The sequence below is a fragment of the Danio rerio genome, chromosome 3, assembly GCF_049306965.1.
Source record: "Danio rerio strain Tuebingen ecotype United States chromosome 3, GRCz12tu, whole genome shotgun sequence".
In the NCBI taxonomy this organism is placed as follows: domain Eukaryota; kingdom Metazoa; phylum Chordata; class Actinopteri; order Cypriniformes; family Danionidae; genus Danio; species Danio rerio.
Window position 1 is genome coordinate 10,796,595 of NC_133178.1, and position 14,804 is coordinate 10,811,398.

Genomic DNA, 14,804 nt, shown 5'->3' on the forward strand with positions numbered 1-14,804 from the left:
TTTCAGCCCTGGAGTTTCAAGCCTCAGACCGGCCCACCTCAGTTCACGACTGACTATATTAAAATAAGGTCATTTCCAATTCAGTTTTTAATGACACTATCACGTCTTTTTTTTGAGAAAACAGCTGCTTTAGAACTTCAAATGTCCAACAACCCTTACAGTATTATATGTCTTAACAATAAAAATGAAAACATTACATTACTCTAACGAGGATCGAACCCGGGCCCGCAGAGTCTTAACCTAACGTGCTAACCGCTGGACCACAACAGCTGTATGGAGTAAGGAGACACAACTAAGTTTTATCATCATTAAAATAAATGAAAAAAGAAGAGTTGCGATAAAATAATGAATAAAAAGGCTGTGGTCAAGTAAATAAATACATTTAAAAAGTGTGACTGCTGAGAGCAACAGATTCTGGAGCTAGGGACACCGGCCCTCGCAGCCAAAAAACGGACCGTCCCACCGGGAATTCTCCCGGTCCTCCCGATTAGCCAATCCGGTCCTGCTTACAATACAGCCGATTTAGTTTATTCAATTCCCATATAGCGCATGTCTTCGGACAGTGGGGGAAACCGGACCACCTAGACGTAACCCACGCAAACACAGGAAGAACATGCAAACTCCACACAGAAACGCCAACTGACCCAGCCGCGACTCAAGCCAGCGGTCTTCTTGCTGTGCTAACCACTGAGCCACCGTGCCACCCTTCTTTATCTTTTAATGCTTGATAAATAATCTAATCCTGCGATGTGACTATTGAGTATACACAGATTAAGATATCAACATATTGTGCAGCCCTAGTTTTGAGTGTCACATGATCCTTCAGAAGAAAGCATATCTAATATGATGACAGGCTTCTCAGTGTTGTAAATGTTGAAGATGTTGTTTATTCATACCAGCGTGATCGGTGTTGAAGGCCACGAGGCTGCAGCTGGATTTGATGTGTTTGCCCTGAGAAGAGAAGGAACCTCCTCGCACGTTTGCAATCCAGCCCTGAACACAAAAACACAGAGATGATGTTAAAGCAGCTGGCAAGAGGATACGATTTTTTACATGTACAGTTAAAGCCAGAAGTTTTAGCCCTATTTGTATATTCTTCTCCATTTTCTGTTTAACAGAGAGCGTTTTTTTTTAACACATTTCTAAACGTAATAATTTTAATAACTCATTTCTAATAACTGATTTATCTTTGCCATGACGACAATAAATAATATTTGACTAGATATTTTTCAAGACACTTCTCTACAGCTTAAAGTGAAATTTAAAGGCTTAACTAGGTAAGTTAAGGTAATTTGACAAGTAGGGTTGTAACAATATACCGGTATGACGGTTTACCACGATTTGAACGTGCACGATTATCATACCATGAACAATTGCATTTCAACGGTTTTAACCCTTAAAGACCGAGACAGCCGCCCGCGGCTAAAAATAAGTATTGCTCTTAAATGTTTAATAACTTTTGATCCGCTGATCCGATTCATACAATTCAAAGATAAAGAAGAGAATCTCAGCTTTCCAGTGCTGTATCACATAACATCACATAACGGACTTTCAGAGGCTCCGGAATCAGTGCGGTTACGTCATCAACATTTGACAACGCTGATTTGATAAAGAAACGCTCGTCACTGTGTCTCCGGACAAACCAGACATGATACATTGATGCATTGTCCCTCCTCCATGCCCAGATTGGTTCAAACTCGCTATATCACAACCAATAAGCATAGGTTTCGCTTTTGTTTGTGGACCAAGCTTTTTGAACAACACGGAATGAGAGAAAGGCATACATTTATGCGCGGCTAAATAAAACGCAAAAAAAAAAGTTTTGCATGAAATAATTCTCATACTAAGTACTTTTGCATGCACAGCAGCACAGAAACATGAAAAAACAGTGACACAGCAAAGACGAACTGCTGCTCTTGCTGTTTTCAAAAGACGCAAATGAAGATGCAGCTGTTTGTCTGCATTGCAGACAACCATATCCAAATCCATATCCACAGACAACCATATCCATGCTGGCACATAAAACCTAAGGATGTTCCATATTGAATCTAGTTTCGTTATGTAACTATTTATAGGATAGTAAATATTTATATCTATTTTTTACTGAGGATTTGCACCATGTTTATTTGGACTTTATTTGGACTTTGACACATTATTTATTATTTTCTTATTTTTATTTGTTCATTGTAAGTTGTGTTGTTTATAGTAACTAAAAATATATTATTTGGAAAAAGTCAAATTTGCTTCACTGTTCTATTATTTTGTAACATTTGTAACATACCGGATACCGCGAAACCGTCAAACCGTGGTATTGTTTTAGACGATTATCATACCGTGAAAAATTCATACCGTTACAACCCTATTGACAAGTCTTCTGTGGACAATCAAAAATGTATAGCCTAAGGGGGCTAATATTATTCACCTTTAAGTGGTTTTAAAAAATAAAAATTGCTTTTATTCTAGCCAAAATAAAACAAATAAGATTTTCTCCAGAAGAAAAAAAAATATTAAAAAGGAATTACTGTTAAAAAATAAATAAATAAATAAATAAATAAATAAATAAATAAATAAATAAATAAATAAATAAATAAAACCACTGCTCTGTTAAACATTATTTTGGGAAATATTGAAAAAAAATAAATAAATCTGACTTCAACTGTATATGTAGACACTTTATGAAACAGACAAACCACTGCCATTATGCAAAGGCTTTACACGAAAGTATATTTTTTTTATTAAAAAAAAACAAGCTTTACTAATCTGAGGTTCAAAAATCCCTGAAGATTCATGAGGGAAACTGGAGGCCGTTTGTATGTTGCTTAAAATAGCTCATAAATTTTAAAACAATTCACAGGTTACATTATTCAAAGAAAAAATTACATAGAATTTCCCAAAATATTTCACCTCTTTGTGACAAATGTAATTCATCAGATGCGGATCTATCTCACAGTTTTATTTTTTGTTCTAAGATACAGAATTATTGGAATGGAATTTTTGATGTGCTTTCCGAAGTGTTGAAGTTGCAATTACAACCAGATCCAATGCTTGTAATTCTGGGATTCTCTGAACAAACACATTTGTTGTCAAATACACAACATAAAATGCTCCCATACTGCTTAACTACTGCCAAAAAGCTACTGCTACTGTTTTGGAAAAAAAAGGAATCCCCTACATGTAAACTGTGGCTTGGAGAAATTGCTTCTATGTTACATTTGGAGCGAATTAGATACTATTTGAAAAGAAAACTGGAACAATTTGACAAAATTTGGAATCCCTTTATCTGTTACCTTGAAAAAAAACTCATAATAATGCATCATTTCTGTAATGTTTTAACATGCTTTTTCATCATACTCTATTTTTCAAACAGGTCTTTGTAACAAGTTTGCTTGTTATGTGGGTGGGTGATTTTATTTTTATTTCATTTATTTAATTTTTAATTTTCTCCTTTTAATTTTCCTTATTTGCTGTGCCTATGTTATATGTGGACAAAATATGTAAACAGAATTAATTTTGTCTTGAATCTGTGTCTTCATCAATAAAACTTTTGACAAAAAAAAAAAAAATAGCTCATAAATAATTCAATAATACAAACGTGAAAGAAAACACATATTTCTATACAAACAATAATCCTAAAAAAATCTTAATTCTAACCATAATGAACTCTATTTTGACAAAAATTTTGACAAAAATGTGTATAATTTTGAATGAAAACACAAACAAACAATAACACTCACAGTTGAAGTCAGAATTATTAGCCCCCCTTAGATTTTTTTTTCCTGTTTTAATTATTTCTTAAATGATGTTTAACAGAGCAAGGCAATTTTTACACTATGTCTGATAATATTTTTTTTTTTTATGGAGAAAGTCTTTAGTTATTTTAGCTAGAATAAAACCAGCTATTCATTTAAAAAAAAAACATTTTAAGGTCAAAATTATTAGCCCCTTTAAGCTATTTTTTCACCGATAGAACAAATCAGTATTACTCAATAACTTGCCTTATTACCCTAATTAACCTACTGTAGTTAAGCCTTTAAATGTCACTTAAAGCTGTATAGAAGTGTCTTGAAAAATATCTAGTCATAGTTCTCCCCCGACCACTCAGCTTAGATGGCCGGCCAGCTCTAAGAAGAGTCCTGGGGCCTCATGTACGAAGACTTGCGTGGAAATCTTACTAAAACATTGCGTACGCACAAAGCTGTAAATGTGCGTACGCAGAAAAAAATTCAGATGTATGAAACACTGCGTACGCCGAATCTCACGCATATTCTTTTGTACATCCGAATGAACGTGAAACTGAGCGCAACATGCACGAGCACAAAACCCCTCCCTGCCTCCTCCCCCGTATGAATATGCTAATGACTATGCTAATGGAAAAACCCAACGAAAAAGCAAAGGCAAAAGCAAGCAAAAAGAGATACTTCGAACAGAATGTGAATTGGAGGTGCTGCTTTCGGAGGTAGACCGGAGAAAAGCGGTGTTATTTGCAAGTTTGTTCTCCGGAATTAACAACAAAAGAAAAAAATAGAGTGGGAGAGTTTAGCTGATGCGGTTAACACAGTTGGGTCTGAACATCACACTGAGTGCATTAAAAAAAGAAATAGTGTGGTTTATATCTGTAAAATGTTGCAGTACCCTTAGCAGTCTCAGTGGCGCACCTCATAAGAAGCATGAGATCATGTACTGACATGTTCGAGCATAAACTCGGCTCGAATCCAGCATCTGACGAATTCTTTCTTCTTTTTTTCCCCGCTACATATCAGATTTTGCCCACTATTTATTAAGAGAAAGACAAGTAGGAATCATCAATAAGTTTGTGCATCATATTTTATTTGCACATTTATTGAATGGAAATGTTTCTGATTCACGCATGCAAATTTATCTTCAGATAGTGTCTTTATAGCAATGTGCGTGCAATAGATCGCTCAGATTACATTGGGAAAACAGGCGACTGCTGCAAATTGTGCTTTAATGTTTAGCTGGTCAACTGTATGGTATGGAAATCTTACATACCTACTATATGAACCCGTCTCATACAGCTGCCATTGCAAGGATCAGACACTTTGTAGAGAGGAATTTAACACAACTGCCTCTAGGAGTCGCCAATGGAAATAAAACAGACACGCACAAAAAATGTGCGTACGCCTGCCAGAAAGCTGCCGTGAACCTGCGCACATTCCCACGTTCAGTTCATTGTTAGTAAATCCAAACTTGAGCGATTCTGAGCGTGAAACCTGGCGTACGCAAAGTTTTTGTGCGTACGCAGCGTTGATACATGAGGCCCCTGGTGGTTTCAAACATCTTCCACTTACGGATAATGGAGGCCACTGTGCTCACTGGAACTCTCAGAGCAGCAGAATTTTTTTCTGTAACCTTCTCCAGCCTTGTGCCTCGAAACAATCCTGTCTCGGAGGTCCACAGACAATTCCTTTGCCTTCCTACTTGGTTTGTGCCTTGACATGCACTGTCAACCGTGGGACCTTACATAGACAGGTGTATGCCTTTTCAAATCATGTCCAATCAGCTGAATTTAAAAAAGGTGAACTCCAATGAAGCTGCTGAAACAGCTCAAGAGTGATCAGTGGAAACAGAATGTACCTGAGCTCAATTTAGAGATTCACAACAAAGGCTGTGAATACTGATGTACATGTGACTTTTCAGGCTTTTTATTTTTAACAGATTTGCATCAATTTCAACAAATCTGTTTTCACTATGTGGTATTGTGTGTAGAATTTTGAGGAACTGAATTAATTTAATCCATTTTGGAATAAGACTGTAACATAAAAAAATTAGAAAAAGTGAAGGGGACACTTTTCGGATGCACTAAATTAAGAAATATATGCCTTCCTAAACAATCTATCAAGCCTTTATTTGTCACTACACTTTCGTATAGCGAAATTGGACCCCCCCAGACCATACACAAAACATCACAAACAACTTTTTAGGGGAGACAGATCATAGGAGGTAGCATTTAGAAAGGAAGAAAGATACATTTGAACAGTTAGGCCAAAAAAAAAAAAAAAAAAAAAAAAAAAAAACCTCAGCTTGCCCTTGATTAGGACAAAGTGAGAAAAACAGCCATGTCTTAGCATAAGATGATACAAAAAGAAATATTACAAGAAGGGTCATTCAGAAAATGGTCATCTGCTTTTAAAAATGCATTTAATAAGTGTACACCATGGCTCTAAAATCTAATGCTCTGAAGATAACTGGGTGTCATCTGTGACGAAGTAGGGGAAAGAAGCAGGGGAAAGAAGACAAAACCTGGTATCTGGCCAGCCTGGGTGTCGCACTCAAATAAATTTGAGTTAAAATATTCAAAATAAAATAAAAATAACCAATAACTGGAAAGTAATTTTCAAATTTAAACTTTTATAAAACTTCCAAAAATGTAAATATATATATATTTTAAATTATACAACACTCAATAATAAGTATTAAAATGATAAAAAAGCAGCAAAAGCACATTGCAAAATTACCAAAACTAAAATCTAAATTAAAATTGAAAGAGCACAAATGATCATTCAATTACTCAGATTGTACTAATAGTATATAAATAACACTAAAATAACTATAAAATCCAATAGACTCTAGTCATATTGACCCCCAAAACAAATGAAAAAGAAAGATACCAGTATTTAAAAAGCTAACTAATGGCTCTCAACTGTACATCTGACATAATCTCAAACAGGAAAGAGGAAGCGGATAGAAACTGCACTTTCTTCAACAGCACAAACACACACACACACACACACACACACACACACACACACACACACACACAGACAGACACAGACACACACATAGAAACAGAAGCAGCACACACAAACTTGAGGAAATGCAGAAGAGCAGCTGAGCGCTTTCGAAACCTTCCAGAATGTCAACAAGAAACGACACGCAGAGGGTGTACATGTTTGAGCAGCAAACTAGAGATTGACAATCAGAAACTACCCTTTCTGCACCAGCAAAAAGACACTTTAAAGATGCCATAGAATAAAAATCCAGCTGAATAATAACAGTTTAATACATTAAAACTATTTATAGCCTCCAACACTATTGTTTCTTCATTCTCAAGACAAAAATCCCAGTGAAAAACAGACACAAACACAGATTGATGTGTTGCACATGGGATCATTTGATTGGCCACAACATTTCCTAATGAGATTACAGCAATGCTCTTTTTTGGCCTTATTTTAAGCTTGTATTATACATTGTAAAAATATCCGTAAATCAGCCGTTTTCCATATTTTGCGATTTGTTTATTTAATTGTTTTTTTTTTTTGTTTGTTTATTTTTGCTTTGAATCACATTATGGGAGCCTGATCTTGCTTCCAACAACTTTTAACCTTGAAAAAAGTTGGGATAAGTGACTTTTATAAACATTTTTAATAGTTTAAAGTGATATTGTCTGAGTTGGTGTTGTATATTACGCTACACAAACCTTGTAATGACCTGCCAGTACATTTTCTGACTAAGGGCGTACTCACACTATGCCATCCGTACCGTGCCCAGGCCCGATTCCCTCAAGCACGGTTCACTTGGCCGGTTGTAAGAGGTGGGCCTGAGCGCGGTTCACTTGGGCTTTTGCGCCGTACGTTTGTAGTGTGAGTGCAAAACGCGCCAAAGCCCGAAACTGAAAGCGAGACGTGACTTTAAGGGACTGTTTCATATGGATTTATTGATCATTCTTACTGTTCAATGAACGCAAACTGCCGTAGTTTATTAAATACGCAAACCCCTCACGTCAGCAGACCTCCTCATTCCTGCAGCACGAGGGCTTTATAATTGTTTATGAGCTCTAAAAGTGGCGGATCTGTTCGGCGAAATATCTGACTGCGTGTCACCGCATCCCTAAGGACTGTTTGGTGAAATATTTGACTGCATGTCACTGCATATCAAACGACTGAAACGATATAACTAGAGTAATCGTCACTGTGCTGAGCGAGAACGCTTCTCTACTGAACAGCGCAGCATCGATGACGTAAGCGTGCCCAGGCCCGATTGTAGTGTGAGTGCGGGCCGTCGTGGGAGATGGGAGGGGGGGGACAAGCGTGCTTTGGCCCAGTTTGAGGCAACTGCACATAGTGCGAGTACGGCCTTATTTCTCCATATATTATTTCTTATGCATTATATTACTACTAAAATGTCAACAAAAGTCACTTTGTTAAACTGTAGAGTTAAATTTTCAACATTAAATGGCAGCGGAGCAGAAATCAAGGTCCTATAAAGCAATTCACAACAGTAAAAAAAAATAAATAAATGGAAAACACTTGCGAATCACAAAACGGTTAATTAACAAATATGTTTACAGTGTAATTGCTATGCATGTAGGACTTTTATTTTCACAACAAGACCAGCATTATTGAGCTCTTAGGTAATACAACCAGGCATCAACTCATCACAGACCATCAGATGTATCTTTTGCTAATTTAACGTGAATTTTGCTGCATAAATTTGAAGCAACATACAAAGACTGCTGAGTGTTTAATGCACATTTATGCACCCTGTCATATCATCAAGCTCTAGATGTGCCTTTTTTTTTAATAGAAAGATAGCAATTAGGGATGCAACGAAATGAAATTCTTGGCCGAAGCCGAATAATAATGAATTGCTTGGCCGAAGGCCGAATACCGAACGCGGTGTTTTGCATTTTTTTTCCATTTAGTTTGCCAATTTTTTCACCATTACAATAATTAAATAGTAAAAAATAGCTTTTTACTATTTTGTGTTGATTTTCAGAGAAATAAATCAAATAACAAAAATACAGTTTCAAAAAAATTTTACACTGAACATTTTTTTAACATTCCAGCAGATGATATACAAACAAAGCACAATATAACTTAAAATAAATAAACTAGTAAAATAAAAAAAATATTTTTATTTGGCCATCTTTGAAGCCCCCCTTCTTGAATAGCCCATGTTAGGCCTATAACTGACTGCTGAAAGAATGTAACTGTATGTCTACAACAACAAATGTGCATTGAATAGTGCAAAAAGTGTGGACTCTCAATCTACGCGGGTTACTATTTGATCGCGTCAATAAAAACGTCATTGTTCGGCAAAATTTATTCAGCCTTTTTACTTATTATTATATAATTTCGGTTGCCGAATATTCAGTGCATCCCTAAAAGCAATAAACTTAAAGTCATCTGTTTATGCAGAGGTTGATATCAACAACGACCAAATATGGTCAAAACCAAGCTTTTCATTCAAGGGATAATAAATCCTGTGGTATAAATGAGCACAAAAAACATTCCAAGACATGCTTTGCACTAACAAACAATTCCAAGCAAATGTCAACCTTGCCATGAAAACAAAATTTCACCAAAATAGTGAAAAACTAAGTTTGTTTAGGCTTGTACAGTACTGTAAAAATGCTCAAAAATGTGTTTTGAAAGAATTCATGCTAGAATTGTTTGAAAATATTGGCAGTGCCAATTTCACAAGCGTTACATCCATAACGGAGAGATGTCACATTCGTAATGAAGCTTTTAAATCACAAATGCTAAAATATTAAATAAAATAAAATCAATTATGTTTGTTCAACAGTGAGAAACTCTTATCCTTTTGATTAGCATTGCTTCTTGTGCATTTTAATTCACAGAATTTCTACAACGTATGTTGTATACTGTAAACTTGCTCGTTCTTTTTTCGTCACGTCCATAACGCATGTTTATCTCCCTCATTAAAAACAAAGGAAAAAATGTTTACATATTGATATTTTTCGGATCCCTTAACTCTGTGGTTCGTTGTGTTGGAAAATAGAAACAGACATTTCAATATAACATCGTTCTATGCGAATTTATGTTTTAAGTTTTACTGCAAAGGTCACATCGATAACACTGGAATTGTTTATATTTGGATATCAGAGAGCGATTTAACCTGTTTCCAATTCAATCAGAGCACTCATGGCACTTTTAACAATAAAAAAAAAAAAGGCAGCGTTCAGCTGTATGAGTCAAACACAGACTCTGCATCTCCACAGTCTGTCTGAACACCATTACTCCTACACAACAAGATTTAAATAAAATAGGAAAAGATGGCCTTCTCGCTGCTTAAAAGCCTAGAAAATGTGAATATAATCGTAAAAATTCATAACAAAACCCATTCAAAACGATTTTCCTTTCATAAATAAAACCGATTTTGATTTCCAAATTATTCTTTTGATTTTCAGCACTATTGCTGCAGTCTTCAATACAAGATAATCCTTCAAAAAGTCATTGTAACATGACGATTTAATTCTATTCAATGTTGAAATCAGTTATGCTGCTTCATATTTCTGTATTTTCAAGATCTTTTGAGAAAAATAAAGTTAAAACTATTAGAATTTATTTATTTATTATTTATTTATTGCCACATCAGCAACTTATTGCTATTTCGTGGCAAAATGGATATACATAAAAATATTAAATGATTAAAAAACAAATTTGTATGACAATAAAAAGTTACTTATACTTACAAATATATAAAATATAAATAAATTAAATTCACACAAAAACATAGTCAAAGTTAAATATGATTTTTCAGTACAATTTTTGATAAATGATATAAAATTCTTCCTGGTGGTACCTTTTTAAAAATGTCAATCAAAGTACTCTCCTTATTAAAACTGTCTAATTGTATTCAATCTTCCACATTCCAACAAAATAGGTTTCGTGGTAAGATCAGTCTGGCAGTAATTACATTCAGGTGGGTCTTCGTTATTGAGTAGATACAAATGAGTCAACCTACAATGCCCAATTCGACATCTAGTATAGACAGTTTGATTATGCCTGGTCTCAAAATTATTATCTGCTAAATGTCTTTCATTTATTTTCGGATTAATTTCATGTCATTTATTATTGATGCAGTTGTCCCATTCCCTTTGCCATGTTTCGTTTATATACAACTTAATTGTGGGTTTCATCAGAATTTATTCAAAACAGAAATCTGTTGTCATTATAAATGTTTTTAGTGCACTTTAAAGCATGATTTCACAAACAGAACTTAGACTGATCCAAGATTAAATGACCATAGATCAAAATAGGACATTTAAGTGTTTTGGAATAAAATCATTACTGGTGTCTATCTAAAAAGAAAGCGATTATAAAGTTAATGTTTTACAATCAGTCCGTGCAACAGCTCAGATTTATATTTGAGTCAGTGACTAGGCTCAAAGGGAAAACTAAATACTATAGAAGTCATTGGTTACAGGTTACCACCAGCATTCTTCAAAATATCTTCTTTTAAAAATTAAAAAATAATAAAAAACTCAAACAGGTTTGGAACAAGTAAAGGTTGAGCATCTATTTACAGAATTATAATTTTTGGGGTGAACAGTCCCTTTAAGACAATTGTCTATGAAAGCAGAGGATGATGAGGTGTCCTAGTTAAACATAAGTATTACTTGCCTTTGAAAAAGAAAAAAAAAACTCTTTCCTGATCCAATCTCAGATTACTTAAAGCAGCACCATTCAGCGCTTCACGTCTGAACACTCAGCTAACCTTAAATGGAGGATCAGCACCGCTGGATTTGTTCTCATCTGTCAATGTTTAACAGCGAGTCTGATCTCTTGTCATGTGACCTACACCGTGTGTTTCTCCAAAACATCAGGCAGAGTTGAACGCTTAAGAACAACGAAGGAAAAATACAGACCAAACGCATGCTTCTTTTCCCCAACACTATTTAATATGGAAATACTGACAGAGTGCAAAAGCCAAATTTCAGGAAAAAAAAGAAAAAACAACTTAAGCCTTTAAAAACAGAACAGTTGTGAGCTTTGAGATGCACTCATACCGATAAATACATGCCTCGGCCTACATTTTTGCATGAAATACATGTTTTTAATTCTTCAGCATGATAGCACTCCTTGAAAGTCCCTGAAAGCAGAGAAGGTCAAGTTGCTCCAGGATTGGCCAGCCCAGTCACCAGACATGAACATTATTGAGCATGTCTGGGGTAAGATGAAGGAGGAGACATTGAAGATGAATCCAAAAAATCTTGATGAACTCTGGGAGTCTTGCAGGAACGCTTTCTTTGCCATTCCAGATGACTTTATTAAGTTTTTTTGAGTCATTTCAGAGATGTATGGATGCATCCGTCCAAGCTCATGATCATACACAATATAAAATGCAGGCTGAAGCACAGGTTTCCAAAGAGCAGTTGTTGGCTTTGTTTAAAGGCCGGGATACACCAAGCCAACAGCAAACTAACACAGCCAAAACCAAACTATGTTGACGCCTGGTGGTGGCTCATGTATAATTCATCAATCTCGAAGCTGTGTGTGGACCAAATGTATCACACCCCTGGTTTTGAGTGATGCTCCTGGCCGTTAGATCGCCCCATGGGTGCTGGCTGCAGTACAAGTCATAAAGCCCGCCGCCTCCATGTTAATGAACGAGACTTGAGCCCAAATTAAAAAAAATTTAAAAAAGACAGTACACTTGCTATAAAATGTCCCGAAAGATGGTTTTGGTCAATTCAGGCACTGGTTATCATGCTGATATGGTGCACTTCTTTATTTTTGCAATCATGTTTTTAGCCAGCAATTTAAGGCTATAAAAACGGGGTGTGCAATCGTGATTGACAGTTGTGACTGACAGCTTCTCGAAGCAGACCGTCAGAGCTTCGGGAGGAGACTGAAGTGTAATTTTTCGATTTCTGTGTTATTTTAAGTAATAAAATAAAATGTTAAAATGAGTTCAGCAGTAGGCATAGGCTGGTATAAGATTCTGACAGTATGATGACCTTGATATAAACATCACGGTTATTAGATTACTGCTCTAAAATATATTCTTTTTTTTTTTTTTTAAAGTCTGGCTAAAAAACAAAACCTTTTTTCTCTTTGTACACAATATATTTTAATTTGGGAAACATTAAAAATATTTTGCAACAGTCAGGCTAAATAATTGAAATGAATTATTGACTTCTGCTGTCTGCATTCGTTTCAAAATCACAGATTTTTTTTTACAAAATTAAACAGCATCTTTTTCTGCTGTCCTAAAATAAAAAATAAAAAATAAAAAAAGTTAATAATTTTTTTTACTCATACCGTAGGAACGGTATAGCAGTTCCAGATTCCCTGACAGTCCATACACATGCAATAGGGGAATTGAATGAACTAAATTGATCGTAGTGCATGTGTGTGAATAAGTGTGAATGGATGTTTTTCAGTAGTGGATTGCAGCTAGGAGGGCATCTGCTGTGTAAAACATGTGCTGGATAAGTCAGCGGTTCATTCCTCTGTGGTGACCCCTTATTAATAAAGGAACTGAGCCAAAGAAAAATTAATGAATGAGTGAATGAATATTATTTACCAAAAGTTCAATATTCTGAACATTTCACCAAGTAAAAAACATTTAGAAATCTTTGTTTTATTGCGTAAATAAAATGATTAAAATACAATGAAATATTTTTGAAACGTTTATATATTTGTTCATATATTGAAAAATGTGATATTTATATTGTTGTTATTACGTTTCTTTTTTTAAATAATCTGATTCTTTTGTTTTAAATTTAAATAGCTGTAATTATTAAAAGACAACCTAACATAATTTTTTTATTTTAATGGTTTATTTTCCTCTTTTTTTGGTTATTATTAAATAAAAGAAAGCAAATAAATTACTAAAATTTTAATTAAAACATTTGATTACTGTATTAATAAAACCGTTTTGAAACTAAGATGTTATTAGGCATCAATTAGAAATTTAGCCATAAATAAAAAAAAAAGACAAATTTAAAAAAAATATATGATTTATTAACATAATTAATATTTAAATTGTTTCATTATACATTACATCATTTTCTTCTTTAATTATTACTATATAAATAACAAATATTGTAATTATACAAAAAGTACAATTATTTTATTTAAAATTTTTATTTTAAACATTTTTCGTAATTATTAAATAAAAGCAAAAAAAATTACAAATTAAAGCATTTGATTACTGTATTTATAAAAACCTTTGAAACCTAAAATGTTATTAGGCATCAATTAGAATTTAGCCATAAATAAAAAAATAAATAAATATAATCATTATTATTATTATTATTATTATTATTATTATTATTATTATTATTATTATTATTTATGCAATTAATATTTAAATTGTTTAATTATGAATTACATCTCTCATTTATTTATTTTCCTTCGGCTTAATCCCTTTATTCATCAGGGGTTGCCACAGCGGAATGAACCGCCAACTTACGTAGCATATGTTTTACACAGTGGATGCCCTTCCAGCTGCAACTCACTGATTCACACTCATTCACTACGGATAATTTAGTTTATTCAATTCACCTATAGCGCATGTCTTTTGACTGTGGGGGAAACCGGAACACCCGGAGGAAACCCACGCGAACGCAGAGAGAACATGCAAACTCCACACAGATATGCCTATTGGTCCAACATGGAATCGAACCAATGACCTTTCTGCTGTGAGGCAACAAAGCTAACCACTGAGCCACAGTGTCGCCAATTACATAATTAAATTATTTAATTATTTAAAAATAAATAGAAAAATATAATGATAAAATAAACTAAAAAGTTATTTTATTGCAAATAGGTTATTTTATTTTAAATAAACTACAAAAAAAATCACTATAATCTTAAAATGAAAACATTTGATTATAGTGCAAACAAAAAAAGGGTTTGAATTTGCAACCTAAAATGTTATTAGCCATCAAGTACAAATTTAGGCATAAATTAATCGAATAAAATATACATTTAGAAAATTCTATTATTATTATTATTATTATTATTAAATATTTATATAATTAACATTTAAATTGATTTAGTTTTCATTACATAATTTAAATCTTCAATTAT

General features: G+C 34.0%; 1 protein-coding gene across 11 annotated transcripts in view; it reads right to left on the reverse strand.

Moving 5' to 3' along the window:
- The window catches only part of coro7 (coronin 7), a 303,620-nt gene that overhangs the window by 283,785 nt on the left and 5,031 nt on the right, over window positions 1–14,804 (reverse strand). For all 11 annotated transcript variants that reach the window (XR_012400383.1, XR_012400386.1, XR_012400382.1 and 8 more), the window contains 1 exon segment: window positions 897–993. Coding sequence is in view for 4 of the 11 variants with exons in the window: in XM_073943073.1 (XP_073799174.1) it covers window positions 897–993 (97 nt within the window). In the remaining 7 variants the exon portion in view is untranslated.